The following is a 22,290-nucleotide window of genomic DNA, read 5'->3' on the forward strand; positions in this document are numbered from 1 at the left end:
AAAAGAAGGTGTGGAAATGGCCAAGTTTGTTTTTCAAGAAATGAGAGTTGGTCTACCAACTAAAGGAAAGCTCCCAAGCTGCACATTTGATTTTTCAGAGAAACAGAATGTTCACAGATATTCTGATTTCAAAGAGGTGAGTTGGTGGGAGGTTATGGAATGATAACATTAGTAATGCTGTTGTGAAAGGGTGTGGGAGAAGAATTAGGCTGGGGTGGGGGAGCCTAAACTAGTATGCTTTTGGTGGGATAGGAAGCTAGGATGAGAGAGCCAAAGATAAAGGAGGTTGGCAGGGAAGCAGGAGGTAGGAGCAATGTTTTACCTATGTCAAAAAACTAAGTTTGGCTGCAGATTGTTAGTTTCCATTTAATCAATGGATTTTCATAGTATGAGGATTGCTGACTACTTTCCTTTTGTGATTACTTGGCAATTGGCTGCCTCATCTTAAATTGTGGAGAAACTCTTTCACAAGCCAGGTTGTTGATTTTGTGCTGATCTTACCACTCTCCTTCCTTCAGGTTCAGTACTGAGCTGTGACGGGTAACTAATACAAATATTTGTATACTGTGCCAATGTGTACTAAAAAAAAACCACTTACATGTATTCATCACTTGTGCCAATTTTATGAGAGTTTCATGCTATCTCCTATCCCCCCTGTTCAGGGATTTTGCAGTCTGTAGAGCTGCCTAATGACATTTAAGATGAATTTCAAATGTCATTGCTGACCATAGGGCAGCAAACTACATCATCTAGGTCAGACTCAGTAGTGGTAAAGTAGCTGAAGTGTAATAGTGGTAATCTTCCTCTCAAAGAGCTAGGTGATGATGATGAAAATGATGATAAATATTTATACCCCGCCCCTTCAGTGCACTACTGCTCAGGTCTGCTTACAACATTAATTAAATAGCTACAATATAAGATTAAAAAAATTAATAATGTAAAAAAGTTAAAAGACCAGGCTAAAACCACAATTAAAATAACAAGTTATCAGTAAAACGCTAAACACTAAAAATCCTACCAGATAAAAGCAGAGGATAAGATATCTAAAAGCCTCTCTAAAAGGATTTGTCTTTAGTTGTTTCTTAAAAACACGAAGGGAGGGAGCATGCCAAAGCTCTTTTGGGAGGGTGTTCCAAAGTCGAGGGGCCACAACTGAAAAGGCCCTGTCTCTAGTCCCCGCCAGCTGCATCTCTCTTAGCGGGGGGGCCATGAGCAGGGCCTGAGATACAGAGTGGAGGGCCCTGGCAGGTTCATATGGTTGAATGCAATCCGACAGGTACCCTGGTCCCAAGCTGTATAGGACTTTAAAGGTTAAGAACAGCACCTTTCATCTAGCCTGGAAGCGGACCACTTATCAGTGAAGCTTCAGCATGATGTATATAACGCTCATGAAGTGACATGTACCCACAAGCATCCTAGCAACAACAACAACAACAATAATGTGTGTGTGTGTGTACACACACACACACACACACACACACACACACACACACACCACTTTTAGCAATAGCAATAGCACTTACATTTATATACCGCTTTATAGCCGGAGCTCTCTAAGCGGTTTACAATGATTTAGCATATTGCCCCCAACATTCTGGGTACTCATTTTACCAACCTCGGAAAGATGGAAGGCTGAGTCAACCTTGAGCCCCTGGTCAGGATCGAACTTGTAACCTTCTGGTTACAGGGCAGCAGTTTTACCACTGCGCCACCAGGGGCTGTTTCAACTAAGGTTCTCAAAGTGGTTTACATAGAGAAATAAAAAATATGGATCCCTGTCTTCAAAGAGCTCACAATCTAAAATGGGACATGGCGGAGAGACAGACAGCAACAGCCACTGGAGAGATGCTGTGCTGGGGCTGGATAGGGTCAGTTGCTCTCCCCCTGCTAAGTAAAGAGAATCACCACTTTTAAAAGGTGCCTTTTTGCTTAGTTACCAAGGGACATAATAGCAGCTGCAATCTGAACCAGCTGAAGCTTCCAAACTGTCTTCAAAGGCAGCCCCATGTAAAGTGCATTGCAGTAGTCCAATCGGATATCACCAAAGCATGAGGTCAGGTGCAACTTCTCCAAATAGGAGGTCGCAGCTGACATACCAACTGTAGCTGGTGAAAAGCACTTCTGCACACCACTGCCACCTGTGCCTCCAAGGACAGCATTAGGTCCAGAAGCACCCCCAAGCTGAGGGACATTGAGTTTCAGGGGGAGTGTGACCCCATCCAAGACCAGCTTTATCTCACTACTTGGATGAGCAGTTTTACCAGCCCAGCACACCGGGGTGTAGCAAGGTTGGAGTGGGCCCAGAGACAAGATTTTAAAATCCCCCCCCCCGCCACTGAAGCTCAGCTCATGAAGTAAAGAAATCTTAAATGAGGCTGAATAGTGGTAACAAAAAGCATAGTATCTCTATCTCTATCTCTATCTCTATCTCTATCTCTATCTCTATCTCTATCTCTATCTCTACACAAATATTCATACACACACACACACACACACACACACACACACACACACACACCCCTATGTGCCACAACAGAACATCATCCTAAATTATTTTTTAAAAGGTTTTGTGAATTGTGGATGATGCAAGTCATTTAATGGTACTAGAGAAAGACATGCTGTTCTGGTAGCTCCAGGTCTTAACACTCACATCAGTTTCAGAGGATGAATACAACTGAAGGAAGCCCAGGCGGGTGCACAGCTGGGGGAGTCAGTCATGTGACTTGCCTCGGGGGGGGGCCAAGGCAGTGGACCCCCAGACAACTGTCTCCCCTTGCCCTATTATAGTTACGCCCCTGCAAAGCACTATTGACTTATCTGGATTAATTTCAGCTTGTTTCCCCCATCCAGTCCAGAACAGCCTCCAAACCCTGGTTCAGAATGTCCACTGCCTCCCTGGTATCTGCTGACTTAAATCATAGATAGAGCTGAGTGTCTTCCACATAGTGACACTACAGCCCACACCCATGGATGACCTCCCCAGCAGTTTCATGTAGATGTTAAACAGCATGGGGGACAGAATAGATCCCTGTGGCAGCCCCTAGGCCAATGGCCACAGGGTTGGAGCAGGCGTTCCCCAGAGCTACTCTCTGAGTACAATCCTCCAGGTAGGAGCAGAGCCACTGTATAACCGTGCCCCCAAGTCCCAATCCAGAGAGACGACCCAGAAGGATACCATGGTCAGTGGTGCAACTAGGTAATTTTGGAGTCTGGATCTAAAGGCCTTTGGGGGCCCCCCTCCCCTGCAAATTAAGCATCACCATGCTCAGCCGGACGAGCACACTACCCTGGATAGACTAAAGAGGATTTGGGGGGGGGGGCAGGGGCTGTGGAGGCCCTGGACTTCAGCCCAGAAGTCCAGGGATAAGAGCGCCTCTGACCATGGGCGATGGTATCGAAAGCCACTGAAAGGTCCAGGAGAATCAACAGTCACACTCCTTCTGTCTATCTAGGTCATCCACTAGGGCAACCAATGCACTTTCCATCCTGTGTCCATGCTGGAAGTCATCTATTGGAAAGGATCAGACTGGAAAGGATCTAGGTAATCAGATTCATCCAAGGCTGCCTGGAGCTGAGACTCCTCCATGCTCTCCAATACCTTGCCTTTTCTAAGGTTAGAAACTGGTCAAGAATGTTAGAAACTGGTCCAATGGGGGCTTTTAAAGGAGGGGCCTAATGACTGCCTACTGCAGCTAAGGGGGCTCCACCCCTTACTTCAGCGAGGCATTTGCCACCCCCGCCACCCATGGAGCCAGTCCCTTCCTAAAAGCCTTCACCATCCATGAAGGGCAAGGGTCGAGGACGCATGTGGTAGGCCTCAGCCTTCCAAGCAGCCTGTCCACTTCCTCAGGCAACACAGTCTGAAAACCATCCAACCTAACAAGACCAGATGGTACATTGGTAGCATACATTTAATAGATCTGGAAACAGCACTGTAGACTGTTTTCATTTTCAGGTCATTGGGATAAATCAAGGAGGATCCTGTATTTGCCACTACCCACATCAGTCAATATTATTTAGCAAGCAGGAATGACTTGGAAGACACAACAATATGACATTTCTTTCCTGCGAATTTATCATTTAAGCTTTAATCTAATCCAGTGTTTACAGAGACAGGAGTTCTGGGTGATTGCCGACAGAAAGTCAATCTCTTTGCTTTTAGGAAAGCATTCAGTAAATTACAGTACTTAAGATGTTCCCTCAGCTCTCTCTCTCCTTACTTTTAACAGAAAAGTAAGTTTTAAAGATCAACAAATTACCCAATCTTTAAATGGGAGAAATATTTTAGCAGCTTATGCTTTCTTCCTTGCTGATGCACCAAAACCCTAATTTTAATAGATACTTTGAATTACCTTTAAGTACCACTATGCGCTCAGGATAATTTTGCTTACAAGTGAACTGGGGATCAATGCAATCAGCTAATAAGATCACACACGTTAGCTGTAAAGCAATATGCTGTAAGGGAACAAGGAAGATGCATATAAGATTGAATTTATTGTCTGATTCAGTGTTGCAGTTGTGGGGCTCCCCCCCAATTGTGCTCCCCCCCCTTTTGGGGGGTATGTCTGTGTGTGCTGATTGAAAAGGCGAGGAAATTAAGTATACAGAACAAGTCAGTTTAATATATCACAACTTTATGCCTCCTGCAGTACTCCTCAACAAAACTTCACAGAGGCTATTGTTGCAGTAGCGTTTAGGTATATTATCTAGTCTCCTAAGGAAGGCACCAGCTTCTTATGAATAAAACCAAACTGTTTATTGGCAGTATAATAACAACTGTGGTCCACAGACACTAACTACAACAAGCTATTTTATCAAACCCTAGGCACCTTCTTCTTCCCAAGCTGCACCAGGAGGCTGATGGCCCCTCCTCCAATAGTACTGTTGCATAGCCTTTGTCATAGAAAGCAAGTGTTCTAATACGATGCAGTGCTCACCCACCCTGGGATGCAGCAGTTTCGTTTGGCGCCATGTTGAGCAGTACTCGTTGTGCTAGGGTAGGAATGGGGAAAGCAGGAAAACAAAATGGTGACCCAAAGGTTGGCCAATGTGGCCGATGCTCCTCCTCAGATCCAAACTCTTTCTTCCTCCCCACTTCTGGAGTCAATGCAAAGTGGCTGTTTCCTTTTAACACTCCCCACAGTCTTGCAGTACCAATGGTCTATGCCCTTATTTGCAGACCCATCCCTGCCTGTGGCCTTCACTTCTGTGGACTTCACTTCTCCAGCGATTACAGCTTGAGTATCTTGAGTGAGGCCAACTTTGGATTTCAGGGCCCCCCCAGCAAACCGGCCTCTTTCTACCTAGGTGGGCTCCGAGAAAGTGACTCTCCCAGGACAAAAACTGTGGGTGCAGAAATATTATCAGAGGTTAACAATCGGCCCTTCTGAGGGCCCTTGGAAGCTGCTTAACATTACAGGCACCAGATGCCAGCCCTGCTCGGAAATTTCCTGCTCTTTTAAATATCTTGTATTGAACCTTTCTCCACAACTCTTATATGGCACCATACCTCTTGCTTTCTTCAAATCCCCCCTCAAATCCCTCCTTTCCACAAAGACTTAATCCCCACTCCTATTATAACAAAGCCCTTACTCCCTTACAAAACTCTTTCTCCTTACAGCCATCACTTTAAATGAACAAGGGGGAAATAATCTGAATTGCACTTAGTGGCGTGGTTTAGACCAGGGATTCTCAGCTTTGGGTGCCCAGATGTTATTGGACTCCAACTCCCATAATCCCCAGGCTCAGTAGCCTCTGGTTGGGGATTATGGGAGTTGAAGTCCAATAACATCTGGGGACCCAACGTTGAGGATCCCTAGTTTAGACAACTGCCCACTCATACGTGGATGAAATATGTATGCCCACTCTCCTCCTCTGCAGGTATGATGGCTGGTTTGGAGTATTATCCAATTACCAGAATATTACTAGAAGAATGGAAGAAGGGGTCAAACCAGCAAGGAAACTAGTCTTCTCTGTGAAGACAGATACTTGTGTCATTTAAAGAGTGAAACTGAAGTCTAGCTGGCTCACTCTACAGGGGGAAAAGACTGCTGGTTTAACCTGGGGTGCCCTAGGCTGCCAATCATGCTTGGTGATCATCTCTTCAGAAGAAGGAAGGGGGAGTGAAGGGAACTGACTTCATGCCGAGGGGCAGGACTCCCACTCCCGCTTTGATAGCTGTACACGAGTCCAGCTTGTTAAATTATATTGGCCCCTGATTAGGGCCAAGGGCTTAATGTGAAAGGAAAACCTTGCAGCAATTAAAGAAAAATTAAGACTCAACAAAGAGCTGGTTTGGATTCTATTCTATCCACCCCAATAGTTGAGGAGGACTCCTTGCCTATTCTCATAGTTTGACTGCACCAGGGTGCTTTCCAGACTAGACCCTACAATGGGGTCAGGACGTATCTTGTAAGTGTGCTTCCACATTTACTGTGTTGTGACACCACAGTCCCTATGCGGACAGCAGGGAACCGTTCACATTTCCAATGCCTCGTTTTGAATTTAATTGCTGCGATCTAGAGCTAGGACATCATATATTCGGCGTGAAAAAGTTGCTGTTTGGGGGGGGGTTGTTTGTTACTGCGAGACTGCTCCCCCTGCTGTTTACGTTTTCAATGTGACTTATCTGAATGGAGGCATTTTGCTGCTGCTGAGAAGCTGATGAAAAGCGCGCAGGAGCGGGGGGTGGGGGAGGAGGAGGAGAGCAGCACATCACAACTGAGGCCAAGGACTCACTAGCCCTCAAGTGCATGAGGCTGTAGACAGCAATCCCATCAGTGCACTGGCCTGTAAGTCAGTTTCCCCACACTCCACCATGAACTACATACATTAATTCCCACCCACCCGTTTTCTTCAAAAACCAACAACCCCTCATTTTAAAGCCAAAAAATAAATTCATCCCAGATTTTTTATCTCACCCGAATTGTTTCATTCCCCACACCAAGGCTTCACATCACTAGTTGTATCAGATACTAGAAAAAGACACTGGCTGCCATCCAGACTAACGAAGCACTTATGAAGTGCTACAGGAGAAGCACGGGTGTAGCACCAGTGCTTCTGATGAGTTCCAGACTAAAGCTGCACTCATGGAAAGTTCCAGACTAACACTGCACCCATTGGGAAGGGGGCAATTTTGATGACCTCATCTTTACCCAGAAGTGCTCTGTGCACCTGTCCCCCTGCGATATGTCCCTAAGGGCTGCACAGCACAATCCTTAGAGATATATTTTTGGAAGGCACAAGACTGCTTCCAAGAGAAGGAAAGGTTGCTGAAATTTGTTCACCTCACACTATATGAGTGATGCATCTGAGTTAGTTGAACTCTTCAGATGCACTGGTGCTTCTTCTGTACCACTGGTGCTTTGTTAGTCTGGATGTCAGCTAATCTGTCTCTGTCCCTGGCTACATTCAGATGTACACTATAACTACAGCTAACCCTGACTGGAGTTAAAATTCCTAACTCCAATTAGTGTCACAGATGAACAGCAAACCACTGTTAGTCTAACTGGAGTTGAGGGAGAGGGGAGCCCCTCCCTGATGCTTGGTCTCCCAGCCTGCTCCCAGCCAGCAATCTGTGGGCAAAGTGTCACCGTGTCAACCGCTCAGCCACGATTGGCTACGATCTCCAGCGGGGTGTTCTGACCGCAATTGTGCATTTTTGGAGTGCCCTCAAATGCCAGCAATACTTCTGCCAGCCATGGCACTGCCTCCCCCCCAGGTGGACATGCAGCCCAAAAGCACCTCTCAAACTCAAATTCCGGGGTGGTGGTGGTGGTTGGGGCCTTAGGGGGCACTTCCAGTGCTAGAGGGGAGGGGAAAACCCACATTCTCTAGACTGGGATATGAAGACAGAGGAAGACAAAGGATGCTGGGAGATCTGCCCCATCATGACCAGAGATGTCACGAGGGGAGACCCCAACAGACCCATCACAAAGCTGCTGCAAGCAGTTTGCTGCCCAGTAGGCATTCACTCTAATGAAAGGCCCATCCTACTAGAGATATGCCTGGTCTGTCCAGGTATTACCCCCCTGTGGACTGCAAGCTCATGATCTGAGCCCACTTAACCACTAGGGAATGCAAGGGGCCCTCACTCTACTGGGCCCCACAACTATCTTTGTTGAAAAATAGGAAAAAAACAAATCCTAACTTCCCTCTCCCCATGTCCCTCTGCAGCCTTGTATGTAGCCCAGAGGGCATCTACACACACCATGTACCATAGCCTGGCTGCATGTACTGCCATGGGGTGGGCCAATGGGACAGTTCATTCACTCAAGTTTTTAAAATCACGGGTCCGGTCCATCTGTGCTCTGTATGAAGATAAGCAGGCATGAGAAATTGTGGGAGAGGGCACTTTCCTCTGCTCCCCTGACTACAGGGAAGATGGGCCGCTGGTGAGGGTGCATCTGTGCACAGGTGCAAATGTCCAGGCAAGGGGCTGGTTTCCCAGGCACCTTGGCCGCCATTCCCGGAATTAGGAAAGCAGTCTGCAAGACACCCCTGCCCATCGCTTCCCAACACAGTTCTACTTAGAGCACTCATGGCCTGACACTCTTGTGAGTAGGCATAGTCCGTGTGGCCATTTAGTGGCCACACTCATCATCATGCTTTGATGAGGAGTGATCAGGACCCTGCTCATGAATAAGCCAAGGTTGTAACCTCCTCCGCCCCCCCACCAGAGAGTGGCTGGGCCCCACTTCTCCACCATTTCTTTGATCCCCCCCCAAACCTCCCCACACTCTTCACCTGTGTGGACCTGTAAGCATCCAGAGGGTGTATAGACACTCACCTTTCCCCTTGTCCTGGCATGTGCGCAGCATTGGTGGAGGGCTGGACACTGGCACGGACCTTTCCACCCACTCAGAACTCCCAGATCCCGGTCCGTCCTCCCATCATAGACAGATCTGCAGGCATGAGAATGGATGGGAGAGGGGAGCCCCCATTCTCCGGACACTGTTGGAGAATGGGGTGACCATTCTGGAGTCTTGGAAAGGGTACACCTGTACACATAGACATGCAGGTAGGCAGGGGGCACAGTATCACAGCAGCTTGTCCGCAGTCCCCAAGACTAGGAATGTGTTCTCTGGGATAGCATTCCCTTTGGCTGTGAGCCAGAAACCATCCTCGCTTTATTCAGAGCACCCATGGCCTGACACTCTCATGACGGAGGTGTTAGGTGGAGAAAGGAGTGAATTGCTTTCTTGAATCAGCTATTCCTTTTCTGGTCAAATTGCTTCTTTCCATCTACTCTGATGCTCCCTCTCATGAGCTGTCCGAGGGTGACCCCATGGCCTGTCACTCTCATGACCGGCCACTGAGTCCTGGGTTGGGTGGCTGGATCATCGAAGAAGGATCTCAGTTGACCCATGTCATTAGTGACCTGACCTGATTGTGAGTAAGCCTCTGGGGGCATGAACCCTGCAAAGGGGAAGGGGCTGGCCTCCCTTCCCCACCCTTTCTGTGTGAAACATAGAACTTGGCTGCTCCAGCTTCCCTGCTGGGTCTGCCTTTCAGAACCTGCCAATAGCATCCCCACACAAACCATTTGCATGGAGGGTGCAGGCAGTGGGCTGAGGAGGGGACCCTTCCATTCATCCAAAATTCCCAGGCCAGGGCTGGTGCTGCGGCATATGTACCTCTCAAAGTGTGGTGATTCCCAGGAGTAGAGAGCACTGGTTTCCAGCCACCCTGGAATGGCTGCATCACCCATTGGGGGCTGAGGGTAGGCTGAGTCAGACTGCAGGAAAGGTGTCAGCACATCAGCAGGGCAGCAGCCATTGGCCACGATCTTCAAGGGGGCGTGCCCAGCATGACTGTGGCTTTTCAGCATGGACCACCCGCCCTTGGCAGGGAAAGGGCTTTTAAACCCTTTCCCTCACACCACTTGCATCAACACCCACATAAGAGTCCCGCAGTCAAACAGTCGTCGGTGGCGATGGGAAGAGGGATCTGCTGAGCAGGGCCCTGAGTGCTTGCCTGCCTGGTAATCGGTGGTGATGGGGGGGATTTAGAGGGGCACTATTTTTCTGGGAAGGGATCATGATGACTTCCTAGGAGGAAATATGTATATAAGGGCAGCCAAAGGATCCTGGGGGCTGGTCCACTGTGACAAAGGATGCTCTTCTGATGGCAGACCCAGTCAAAGCAGTCTGAAAACTCCAAACACACTCCTGCTCCCATGTGATGTCTGCTTGCTGACCACGGATGAGCTCTCTCATGAGATGGCCAGTCCGATGTGGAGGACCAGAAGCTCCATGAGCTTTGGGTCTCCATTGGACTGTACCCTCATGAGTTAGGCCATCCAACTATAGGAGGCCACACTAATGTGGACCTCCCAGAATATCTGTTTTAAAATAGAACTCATTCTTAAAAGTATACTCAACCCCCACAGCAGGGGCAGAGCCACCATTAAGTGGATGGGTTCAAAGAACACAGGCCACCACCCATCAGGGGCCCGCGCCTCATGCCCCAGACACGCCCCCTGTGTCTGATGTCAGATGCAGGGGCATGGCTAAACGCTCCCTGCATCTGATGTCAAATGCAGGGGGCGGGGCTAGGGGGTGGTGGCGGCGGCCAAACCTGGACCACTGCTGGCCTCCATCCCCTCCTGCCCCACAGACTCCCAAGGAGCCCAGGCCGCTCCAAATGTCCTTCTGTTTCCATGTGGGCCCGGACTTGCTAGATTGGGGATGGCTCCTAGTATACCTTCAGAATTCTCAGGCTGGGACTGGCATTGCAGCATATGCAGATTGGCTGCTGTGGAAAATCATGGCTGAGTGGACCCCCTATCCTGGGCAACTCGGGTGGCAGTACTGGGCAAAAATAAACATGCATATGTGCCAAGGGATGGTCAGACTGCCAGAGTAAGCATTTTCACTCCTGCTGTTTGCCACTTGCTGTGACCTGGAAAGGTGTTGGTGTGGTACCCTTCCCCAGGGCTTGCATGGATCTAGCAATGAGGTTGGGTGCCAACAGCCCTCCGGCCTGCATGCATGTCTCTACAGCCTGCCACTCCCATGAGAAAATGGTCCTTGGGAGAAGGGGCATTGTCACACATACTGAATGATTCAGCCCCTGAAACACCATCTCTCTCTCTCCTCCCCTCTCTCTCTCCCTCTCAGAGAGAATATTTAAAACTGCAGACAGAACTCTATACAAGTATTATCTGTATCCTGTAAGGATGGAGTTAATAAAAAAGAAAAGTATAAGTTAATTGTTAACAAAACAGAAATATAATGGGAAAGATATTTTCTGCTTCCACTTTCTTCAGCTGTATTGATATTTTAGGAAAGGTACAGTAGCTTTACACACACACACACACACACACACACACACACACACACACTTCTTTGCATTAAAGGCTGCCTTAATGGAGTCTGCTGTGTTCCGTGTAACATACTCTACAGAATAACATTAGAAGTGGAGCAATATGCTTTTAAATCAGTCCTTATAATTACATTCAGGTACAATTGCACCTTTGCCTTGTGCTTTGTTTTGCATAGTGATTTTAGTGGCCATTGCCTAACCCACCCTGAGCTATTACGGCACACTGGCACATCATCTCCACACTGGTATATAATTATATTTAACAGTCCCTGCTCCAATCCGATCCTGTGTTTTATAGTGAGGTCTGATTGTGCCTTTTACTTGTATTTGCTCTTGAATTCCCTCTGTACATAACAACACAGGAAGACCTTTGCTGGATTAGGGCAAAGGTTCAGCATTTTTTTCTCACAGTGCTAGGCAGATGACTCTGTGAAGCTGACAACCAGGTCAAAGAGGCAACATTTGTTTATTTATGATTTAAATCTAATCTTCTTCCAAGGAGCTTAGAGGAGTGTATGTGGTTATTTTTATCCTCATAACAACCCTGTGAAGTATGCTAGAAAAGAGATAGGTGACCGGCTTAAAGTCACTCAGTGCGCTTCATGACTGAATCAGCATTCAAAGTACTTGGGTCTCTCCAGTCTTGGTCCAGCACTCCAACCACTACACCACACTGGTTTTCACCCTGGCTGACATGATGAGGAAAATTACTCCTAGTCCCATTGAAATTAAAAGGACAAATTAGGCAATGACTCACTTGTGCTTTCAATTTCAGTGGGACTACTTGGAGTAATTTTCCTCATCATTGCACCCATTGTTTTCAAGAGCTTCCTCAAAAATAATTCAACTAATGAATTACGTTTGTCATTATGCCGCTATAGCAACATATGTATGAACTGCATTAGCTCATAAGGAATGAAAGGAAAATATGGCTCAAAAATATTCTTGCTCATAGCAGATATGAAATAAATCTACGTATTAGTTTTACATAACTGGTTTACCCATCAGTGGAGGGGAAATGGTAGTATTGTTGCAGTGTATTAGGTGAATCAATTAGATGAATTAGAGATCTGAACATCTGCAACTGCCTTTAAACTCCGTCTGATCATCTAGCCCATGACTAGCTTACTCATTGAGGTCATCCACACAATCAAAAACTGTGTTCTATCCATGTTTGGGAGCTGTGTGTGCTCCCTATTGCCAGTTGTGTGGTAAGAGGAAAACCTGGGTAGAAGTGATTGTGTGGAAGGTAGAAGGAAAATCTACCCAGGTTTTCCTCCTACCTTGCTTCCATACAATTACTTCCACCCAAGTTTCCCTCTTACCTTGCGTCCACACAACCGAAAACTGGGAGCACACACACCTCCCAAAACTGGGTAGAACACATTTTTTGATGGTGTGATTGACCTTTTAGGGTAGAAGCTTTCCTGGGCACAATTCAGGCAGAAATCATTCCCAACCCTTCTACATGAGATCCTCGTTCAATTGGAGATGCCAGAAATCTCATTCAGATGTTATGCATAAAAGACAGCATAGGAAAGGAAAGGAAAGATTGTGCCGTTGGGTCAGTGTCGACTCCTGGCGTCCCCAGAGCCATGTGGTTTTCCTGGTAGAATACAGGAGTGGTTTACCATTGCCTTCTCCTGTGCAGTATGAGACCTTTCTATATCACTGCTGCCCGATATAGGAGTTTCCTATATTCTGGGAAACAGTCCAGTGGGGATTCAAACCAACAGCTTCCTGCTCTCTGGGCAGGTTGCTTCCCTGCTGTGCCATTAGGTGGCATAAAAGACAGCGTACACTGTCAAAAAAAAGAAAGAAAGAAAAAAGAAAAGTCCTGCCTGCCAGGGCATCCATCGTCATCCTCTCTCCCCCTCCTGTGGGGTCCACACTTACAGCCTTCATCTGAAGAGGCAAAAGCTGTAAGCGTGGTGGAGGGCGCTTCCGTGAGCAGGAGATTCGGGTGTCTGAGTCTCCTGCTCAGGAAGGAAGTGCTCTCCATCATACTTACAGCCTTTGCCCCTTTCAAAAGAAAGGGTGGGGTTTCTGCCTCTTTTTTGGAGACTGTACTTGAGTTTCCTGTTTAACATCTGAAGTGGGCTTAGGACTTCGTGCTCTACATTTGAGCTATGGCCCACTCTCTCTTCAACCCCCCCCCCCAAACAATCAAACAAACAGACCCCAGGACCCTCTGGCTTCAAGCATGGTGGGATAGATGATATGGACTTTCCACACAATATATTGCTAGCCATATCGAGATTCTTTGGGTTTTCTTCAGATGTTTTGTGTGAGGAGGAAATGTGACATTTACTTCGAATGTTGCAATCCAGTGATAATCTGGGTTCTGTGCCGAACTCCCTGATTGCACGCCTCTTGACTTCCCTCAAAATTTCTCAGATGTCTTGCCTGAGGAGGAATGCCTCCCTCCCCCAATTTGTTTTGAATTACAAATGAAGTTTCTGTGGCAACTCTAGTTTTCTTACAAGTGCCTGGTATACAGGTAAGCATGTCATATGGAAGCCTGGTATAAGCATGTCATATGGAAATCTTAGCTTCTGCAAGAAGCAGATTTCATTAGCTCTAATAGTAGATTTCTGTTTCTTTTCTGATCCTTAGTGTACATGCCTGTAATTTCAAGAATGACAAGCAGTTGAGTGGAGATTCTTACAAAATAGGCTTGAATAAGATGAAAAGCCCACAAAAGTTCCGTTCTGCTTCTCCAGAATTCCCAGAGAAGTTACACAACCTAATAAAGATACTCAAGAAGATGTAAGTATTAAATATTCTTGGCCCTTGCCTTTGGATAACATATCTACTCTTAGTGCTCTATTATTTTGGATGCACATTAAAACTCACTCATGGATCAGGTTGCTTCGAACTGTGACATCTCCTAGACTGTTTGTCTTGCATTATAAGCTCTTTGGGGCAAGGATATTGGGTTAATGTCAGCCAGCAATGCTAACAAGTGGACTGTCATCACAACCTAAAGAACAAGATAACTGGATCTTGTTTTGCATTAGGAGTAAATATTAACATAGGGATTCTCAAACCTGGTCCCCAGAGTTGTTGGACTACAACTTTCCTGCCAGTTACTATCATTGGATAGTAGTTTTGGGTGGGGGCAACTTGCATTAGTAAACTATTTGGGGGGGAAGGGTTCAACCTCCTTGCTCCAGTGCCATGGCCCCAATCCTAACACTGTGCTCTGTCTGCTGTTAAATTGTTTAAAAACCAATGAGAAATCTGATGATAGATCTTTTGTCGTCACAATGAGGGGCTCACTACTAGTATATGCCCTAATAGACATATTTTTATCTCGCAAACCATTTGACGAGGTAGTGTATACTAGCTGATGCTGCATATCTATTGTCTCTTGTCTGCTGGTTTTGCGGACCAGTATCTGTGGTCTCATTGCCTGATTTTGTGGATGATTTTTGACTATAATTGCAAATTTTAATAGGGGGGTTTCCATTTTAATTGAATGGTTGAATAGGTGGTGGGTTGTTTTTTTAAACTGTTTCATATAAGCTACCTTGTGGATCCTTCTGGGTCAAAATATGGGAAATTAAGTAAGCAGATAAATATGATTCTGAATATACAGTAATTATGGATCCACAAGTGCATCATACATCACTGCTAATTAGAGAACCCAAGGCAATTTTACTCCTGTTTACCCTTGTTTCTGTTTTCTTCTTCTTCCTCTCTTGACTCCCCTGGGTTGAATTTTAGATCACAAGGCCCTTGGGCAGGAGCCTGTCTTCTTGTACTTTGGAAAGTGCCATGCTCATTGGTGGTGCTATTTAAATACCTAAATGGATCATTTTAATAATGCATTTGCACCTCACTTTATGATTCCAGATATAGTAATATATCATTCCAATGCTCTGATTAAGTCATTTCTTGCAAGTGATTATTCTAACATTTGCTGTTTGTATGTTCGAGTGTGCATATAATTCTTGCATATCCCTCTTCTAATTTTTCCCCTACTTTAACCGACTGAACGATCCCTGCTTTCATGCTTGCTTGTCATGTTGAACTGTTTAATTTTCAAATGTTCATTAACCCGCCCTCTAGTAATGTCAGCTGCTGTGGCTGCCACCACTGTTACAGGCTGTCTGTCTCTTTGTGTGTCTTCCAATGGAGCAGGATGTGGAATCACTCTGTCAGCACTTGGGCACATATGTTGGTCTCCATGCTGTGAATTGGCTTCAGATGCCAGAATAAGGTATTAACAGTGATTAGGTCTGAGTTTGAGATTGAGGTTTGGGGAGGCGCATGACAAGCCACTCGGCATGTTCTGTTTAATTTCAGAATTATACTGCAGCTGTCAAAGTGCAGCCAGTTTGGGATTACTGTGCAGTCAAGTGGCAGGGAGGGGGCAGGAGGATTGAGTAGTGACAACTTACTTATCCCAGTACACGTACTAGAAGCAAAAATGGCTTCATCTTTCTTCATTATTTAAAATTCACAAATCTACCAGTAGGTCTATTTTGGACAGATTAATGGTTGCTTGATCATCTTATTTCTTTCTTTAATTTTTCAAAAATTAATTTTTTAAAAAGTCACCTAGCAAATATAACAAGATGAACATAGCACAGAACTTCCCGAAGTTATACTACCCTTCTCTTCTTGAATTGTTCAGAGACATGTCTAAAAAGTGAATGTGGAGAGTGTATTCAAAGGTGCATTTCCTGCAGCTAGGTTTTTTTTAAAAGGCAACAAAGGCTTAAAAGAGTGAATCAAGCTGAAGACTCTCGTTATTCAAACAGCATCATTATAATTGCATGGAAGTTTATTTCTCACTCAGTATTAATACCTGTAGACCAAAATTTTGGTAGTATGACTAATACATGCAGACCAATAAATATGTACAGTATATGTCTTCCTTCCACATCTATAAACTGCTAATTTATTCAGTATATTGTTTTCCCAGGTTTGGTAATCCAGCATCTTTACTGAGTTCTTGACTCTAGATATGTACAATTCTTCTAGATAAAATATGTATTACAGTATGACTTCTATTTTTTATTTTTTATTATTTATTTAAAATATTTCTATACCACCCCAAACTTGCACCTCTAGGTTGTTTGCAATTAAAATAATTTAAAACATTAAATCAATTAACAATTAAAATAATTTAAAAGATAATTTAAAACCCAATATTAACATTATTTAAAACTATAAATCTAATTAAAAGCCTAGGTGAATAAATGTGTCTTCAGTGCTTTTTAAAAAGTTGCCAGAGATGGGGAGGCTCTTATTTCAACAAGGAGTGCATTCCAAAGTTCAGGGGCAGCAACGGAGAAGGCCTGTTCCCGAGAAGCCGCCAGACAAGTTGGCAGCAGTGGCAGGCGAGCCTCTCCAGATGATCTTAGCAGGCGGTGGGGCTCATGGCAAAGAAGACGCTCTCTTAAATACCCAGGGCCCAAGCTGTTTAGGGCTTTATAGGTAATGACCAGCACCTTGTATTTTGCCCGGAAACATATCGATAGCCAGTGCAATTCCTTCAACACAAGAGTAATATGGTCTCTCCTAGATGACCCAGAGACCAACCTGGCTGCCACGTTCTGAACCAACTGCAGTTTCCGTACTATGTATAAAGCCAGCCCCACATAGAGTGCATTTTAGTAATCCAGCCTAGAGGTTACCAGCAGATCTACCACTGTTTTGAGGTCATCTCAAGAAATGGACAGCTGGCATAGCAGCTGAAGCTGATAAAAAGCACCTCTGGCCACCACCTCAACCTGGGACACCAGGGGAAAGGTTCAGATTCAGAAGCATCCCCGAACTGCGCACCTGTTCCTTCCGGGGGAGTGTGACCCCATCCAGGGCAGCAGTATCAAGGCAGATCAAAATTGTCTCCAGAGTTTCGACCCTGCACAATAAGTACCTCAGTCTTATCTGGATTTAGCCTCAGTTTGTTATCCCTCATCCAGCCCATTACTGCAGAAAGATACCATGGTCAATAGCATCGAAAGCCACCGAGAGATCCAAAAGGACCAACAGAGTCATGCTCCCTCTGTCAGTTCCCTATTGGAGATCATCCATCAGGCTGACCAAAGCAGTCTCGACCCCATAGCCCGCCTGAAAGCAAGTTTGAAATGGGTCTAGATCAGGCTTCCCCAACCTACGACCCTCCATATGTTGCTGAATATAAGCCTCAATAATTTGTAGATGGGGGTGATGGGAATTGTAGTTCAGCAAGATCTGGAGGGTTGGGGAAGCCTGGTCTACATAATCAGTTTCCTCCAAGACCGCCTGGAGCTGGGAGGCCACCACATTCTCAATTACCTTGCCCAACCTTGGAAGGTTGGAGACAGGCCTGTAATTATACAACTCTGAGGGATCCAAGGCAGGCTTCTTCAGAAGCAGTCTAATGATTGCCTCCTTAAGACAAGGAGGTATCCTGCCCTCCCTCAGAGAAGCATTTATAATCTCTACCAGGCTCTTTACAACAACCTCCCTGCTCGATAGTATAAGTCATATTGGGCAAAGATCAAGAGGGCAAGTGGTAGGCCGTACCATTCCAAGCAGCTTGTCCACATCCTCATGAGTCACGAACTGAAACTGATCCAGGGTCATCACATAAGAGGTGCTGCTGGACACCTCGGCATCAGACTCTGTAACAATTGTGGAGTTTGCAGTGTGTAATCCTGACTCCCAGAAGCAGATTTTTTTTGGGGGGGGGGCAGAAGACATTTAATACCAATGACATCACAACTGGATCTTGGTGAAAACAGTAGAGTGTTTAGAGCAGGTCATGGCTTTGCAGTGTGTTTGTTAAAGTGACGTAACTATGTGCATTTGGCATGGCATTGCATTTAACAAATATATAAATGAAAGAAGTATTTTTTGCTTTAAAAAAACCCCTGAGTATTTGAGCGGGGGGAGCAGCTTTTGTGATTTAAAAAATCTCAAATATAAAATACAGGTTGTTAATTTTGAAAAATCTAGCTGTAAAGTTGTAGCTTCATATTAAGAAAAGGAGGCTTTGCCTTCCTGTGACTTGCTAGAAACAATTAAAAATGACGCCAACCTTTCTCTTATTCTCAATAGAGATGAACTCATTACTAGCTGTGAAAAAAATCCCACTTTTGCTTTCAGCATGCCACGTGCGCCATATTCGCTTGCCGCATTCATCTGCCAGAGAATTTCAGGCCCTCAGAGAGTGGCATCTGGAACATGACTATTTTTTCCTGCTCCCACCAATTAACAGATTTTCCTTGGAGAATATGGTGGAACTGAAGATCACTATGTTTCTGCAGAGAAAAGATGCAAAGCTTTTTCACTGAAATGACTACAAAGAGTAGTTCCTAAGGATGCTGTAATTTCAACAGGGGCCAATTTCTAGCTGAGGTGTTCCTAGAATAGATTCTCTGGTTACAAATGAGAGTGGATTCAATGACAAACATTGAATCCACTCTCATTTGCTACCAGAGAATCTACTCTCAGAAGAACACCTCAGAAACAACAAAACCCAGTGCCCCATGGGATTGTGGGTTTGGGGATGGTTGGGACCCTATGTGCAGTACACCACCACTAGCTCTGGGCCACCCTGGTGCCCCCCAAGTGGAGTCATGGAGCGGCTGAAATCCCTATTATTTCCTATGAGAGAAAAGCTTAAAGACGCACAAACTTCAGAAATGCTGTAAAAATCACCCCTTTGTCCAATTCCTTTGAAATTTGGGTGGTAGCTTCCACCCATTGGGCGCTACAACCCAACCCACTTTGGCCACAAAATGGAGGTCTTAAACTCCAAATTTTTCAGATCTGAATTAGGGGTGATGTGTTTTGTACTTAAATCTGGGCAATTGAGGACAGGGATGATTTGTTTTGTCTACAACAGGGATGTTCACAAAACCGGTTCGCCCAGTTCGGATCCGGAGTGTGGATTCTATGATAGCATATTAGAGTGGATTCATGGTGTCTCATTGAAAATCTCATTTGCTATCATAGAATCCACACTCAATACCTCAGAAACAAGAGAACCCTGTACCCCATGGGTTAGAAACCCATGGGGGTGGTTGGCACCCTATGTGCACTACACCACCACCCGCTCTGGGCCACCCCAGCACCCCCCAAGTGCACTTATGGGGCTGCTGAAAGCTCCATTATAACTTATTATGAGGAAAACCCTTAAAGACGCGTACACTTCAACAATTAACAAAAAATCAGCCCTCTGCCCAAATCCTTTGAAAAAATTCAGGTAGCTTCCCTGTCCCTAACCGGCACTACCACCAACCCCACACTGCTCTAGGCCACCCCTTTCCCCCGACGTGAAGCGATACATCCTTCATTATATCTAATGGGGGAAAACCTTAAAGACACGTAAACTTCAACAATTAACCAAAAATCACGCTTTTGCCCAATTCCTTTCAAATAATTCAGGTAGCTTCCTTGCCCACCCTAGGAACTACCACCCACCACACTCCACTCTACGACACCCCTTTCCCCCCGATGTGAAGCTATACATTTGCTGACACCTCCATGCTTCTTTATGGAGAAAAACCTTAAAGATGCATAAACTTCAAAAATCACTTAAAAATCATCCCTTTGCCCAATTCCTTTCAAATAATTCAGGTAGCTTCCTTGCCCACCCTAGGAACTACCAGCCACCACACTGCACTCTACGACACCCCTTTCCCCCCGATGTGAAGCTATACATTTGCCGCAATCCTCATTATTCTCTATGAGGAATTCAAAAATACTTTAACAATTCACCAATAATCAGAGGAATGTCCAATTGCCTTGGGATTTTTTGGGTCGTAGGCACCCCTATCTGTATACCACCCACCCTGCTTTTGTGCCCCTAGGTCCTCCACAATAGGGGATATGGACTGGTTCTGGTCCCATTATAATCTATGAGAAAAATAATTTAAAATATTTCAAATATTCATAAAAAATCAAGGGGTGTCTGATTGCTTCAGGGTTTGCATGGTTGTTGGCACCCATGGGTGCTACACAATAAGTAATAATAGCCTGGTTCGAGTCCCATTATATCCTATGAGAAAAAAATAAAATAAGTTTCAAAAATTCATAAAAAATCGTACGAGTGTCCGATTGCTTTGGGGTTTGGGTGACAGGTACCCCTGGGTGCCAGCTACCATCCTACCAGTTTTCAGGGGTCCAAACTGGTCCAAACCGGTCCAAACCGGTTTGAAACAAACCACCCCCAGTTCAGTTCGAATCCGAACCGCTGAACCGGAACCGGTTCGCACATCCCTAGTCTACAAATCACCCAAATTGGCTAGATTCTGGTACAAATCATTTTGTACCTGAATCATTTTGCACATCCCTACCAGGAAGAGCTTTGGGTCCAGGAGCCCTCCCAAGCTACATACCTGATCATTCAGGGGGAGTGTAACCCCATCCAGAACAGGCAGATCTAAACCATCTCTTGGGTCCTGACCCCGCACAGCCAGTACTTCCGTCCTATTTGGATTCAACTTCAGTTTGTTATCCCTTATCCATCCCATAACCGCCACCAAGCAGGCATTTAGGGAAGATACACCATTTCCTGATGAGGTCGACATGGAGAAGTAAATCTGGGTATCATCAGCGTATTTATAACACCCAGCACCAAACCTCCTAATGATCTCTCCCAGTGGTTTCATGTAGATGTTAAAAAACATTGGAGACAGTATGGAGCCTTGTGGAACTCCATACTTCAGTTCTAGAGCAATAGTCTCAAAGCGACACCATCTGGAATCTACAAGAGGGGTATGAGCGGAACCACTGTAAAATAGTGCCACCCAATCCCAGCTCCCTCAGGCATTCCAGAAAGATACCATGGTCGATGGTATCGAAAGTCGCAGAGAGATCCAAGAGAATCAACAGTGTCACACTCCCTCGGTTGATAGCCAATTGGAGGTCATCCATCAGAATGACCAAGGCAGTCTCAACCTGATAGCTCACATGGAAGCCAGTTTGAAATGGGTCTAGATAATCTGCATCATCCAAAACTGCATGGAGCTGAGAAGCCACCACCTTGCCTCTGTTAATAATTCTGCATGGTCTGCCCCCCTCCCCCTACACTTCCTCCCCTTGGAAGGCACCCCTGAAAGGTGCACACCCTTCTGCAGTGGGGCAAGAGTGCCTGAAAAGTGGGTTAACTGCTCATGCGTCAATGCAGTGTGGCTCCGCGCTGCACCGACTCACAAGTAGCCTCCTAACTGGGAGGCTACAACAAGCAAAGGGCACTGTGCACTCACGTGGTGCCTTATGGGCTGGGTGGCCCCTGAACCCCACCACCCCAACTGACACCGATCCTGCTGCCAAGACAGGGCTAGGCAATTGTCTGCGAGGGGAGTGGATCAAGCCCACGCTCCCCGGAAAACCCTTTTGGCTCTACACACAGATTGTATGTGTCTTGTACACACAGATTGTGTGTAGAGCCTTATAGTCTTTTTAATAAGCTTGCAATGGACTAAAACACCCCCAACTTCTTGAAAGTGGCTTCACAAATTGCTAAAATTAACATTAAGCATTTCCCCTCCCCTACCAAAAGTCTATTTTTATACACTTGCTTCATCACAGGAAACACATTTTAAAAGCCCTTGAAATGCTTGTTTTTAAATCCTAAAAAAATAGGGGTAACTCCCTATATGACATTCTGTTGCCCTGTGAAGCAACCTTGTGGGGAGGTGTTGGATACCTTTGGAGAGCATGAAAGCAGGGGCGTAGCAAGGTTGGAGTGGGCCCAGAGACAAGATTTTAAAATGGGCCCCCCTCACACTGAAGCTCAGCTCATGAAGCAAAGACATCTTAAATGAGGCTGAATAGTGGTAACAAAAAGCATAGTAAAATTTATATATTTATAACCTATGTGCCACAATAGAACATCATCCTAAATTATTTTTGAAAAGGTTTTGTAAATTGTGGACGTTGCAAGTCATTTAATGGTACGAGAGAAAGACATGCTGTTCTGGTAGTTCCAGGTCTAAACACTCACATCAATTTCGGAGG

At 45.6% G+C, this 22,290-nt stretch overlaps 1 protein-coding gene across 4 annotated transcripts in view; it reads left to right on the forward strand.

Annotated features, from left to right (window-relative positions):
* The window catches only part of CNBD1 (cyclic nucleotide binding domain containing 1), a 275,403-nt gene that overhangs the window by 19,477 nt on the left and 233,636 nt on the right, over nucleotides 1-22,290 (forward strand). For all 4 annotated transcript variants that reach the window (XM_053313410.1, XM_053313411.1, XM_053313413.1 and 1 more), the window contains one exon: nucleotides 13,942-14,094. In XM_053313410.1, the coding sequence (XP_053169385.1) occupies nucleotides 13,942-14,094 (153 nt within the window). The remainder of the gene's footprint in view (nucleotides 1-13,941; nucleotides 14,095-22,290) is intronic.

This window comes from Hemicordylus capensis, chromosome 4, assembly GCF_027244095.1.
Source record: "Hemicordylus capensis ecotype Gifberg chromosome 4, rHemCap1.1.pri, whole genome shotgun sequence".
In the NCBI taxonomy this organism is placed as follows: domain Eukaryota; kingdom Metazoa; phylum Chordata; class Lepidosauria; order Squamata; family Cordylidae; genus Hemicordylus; species Hemicordylus capensis.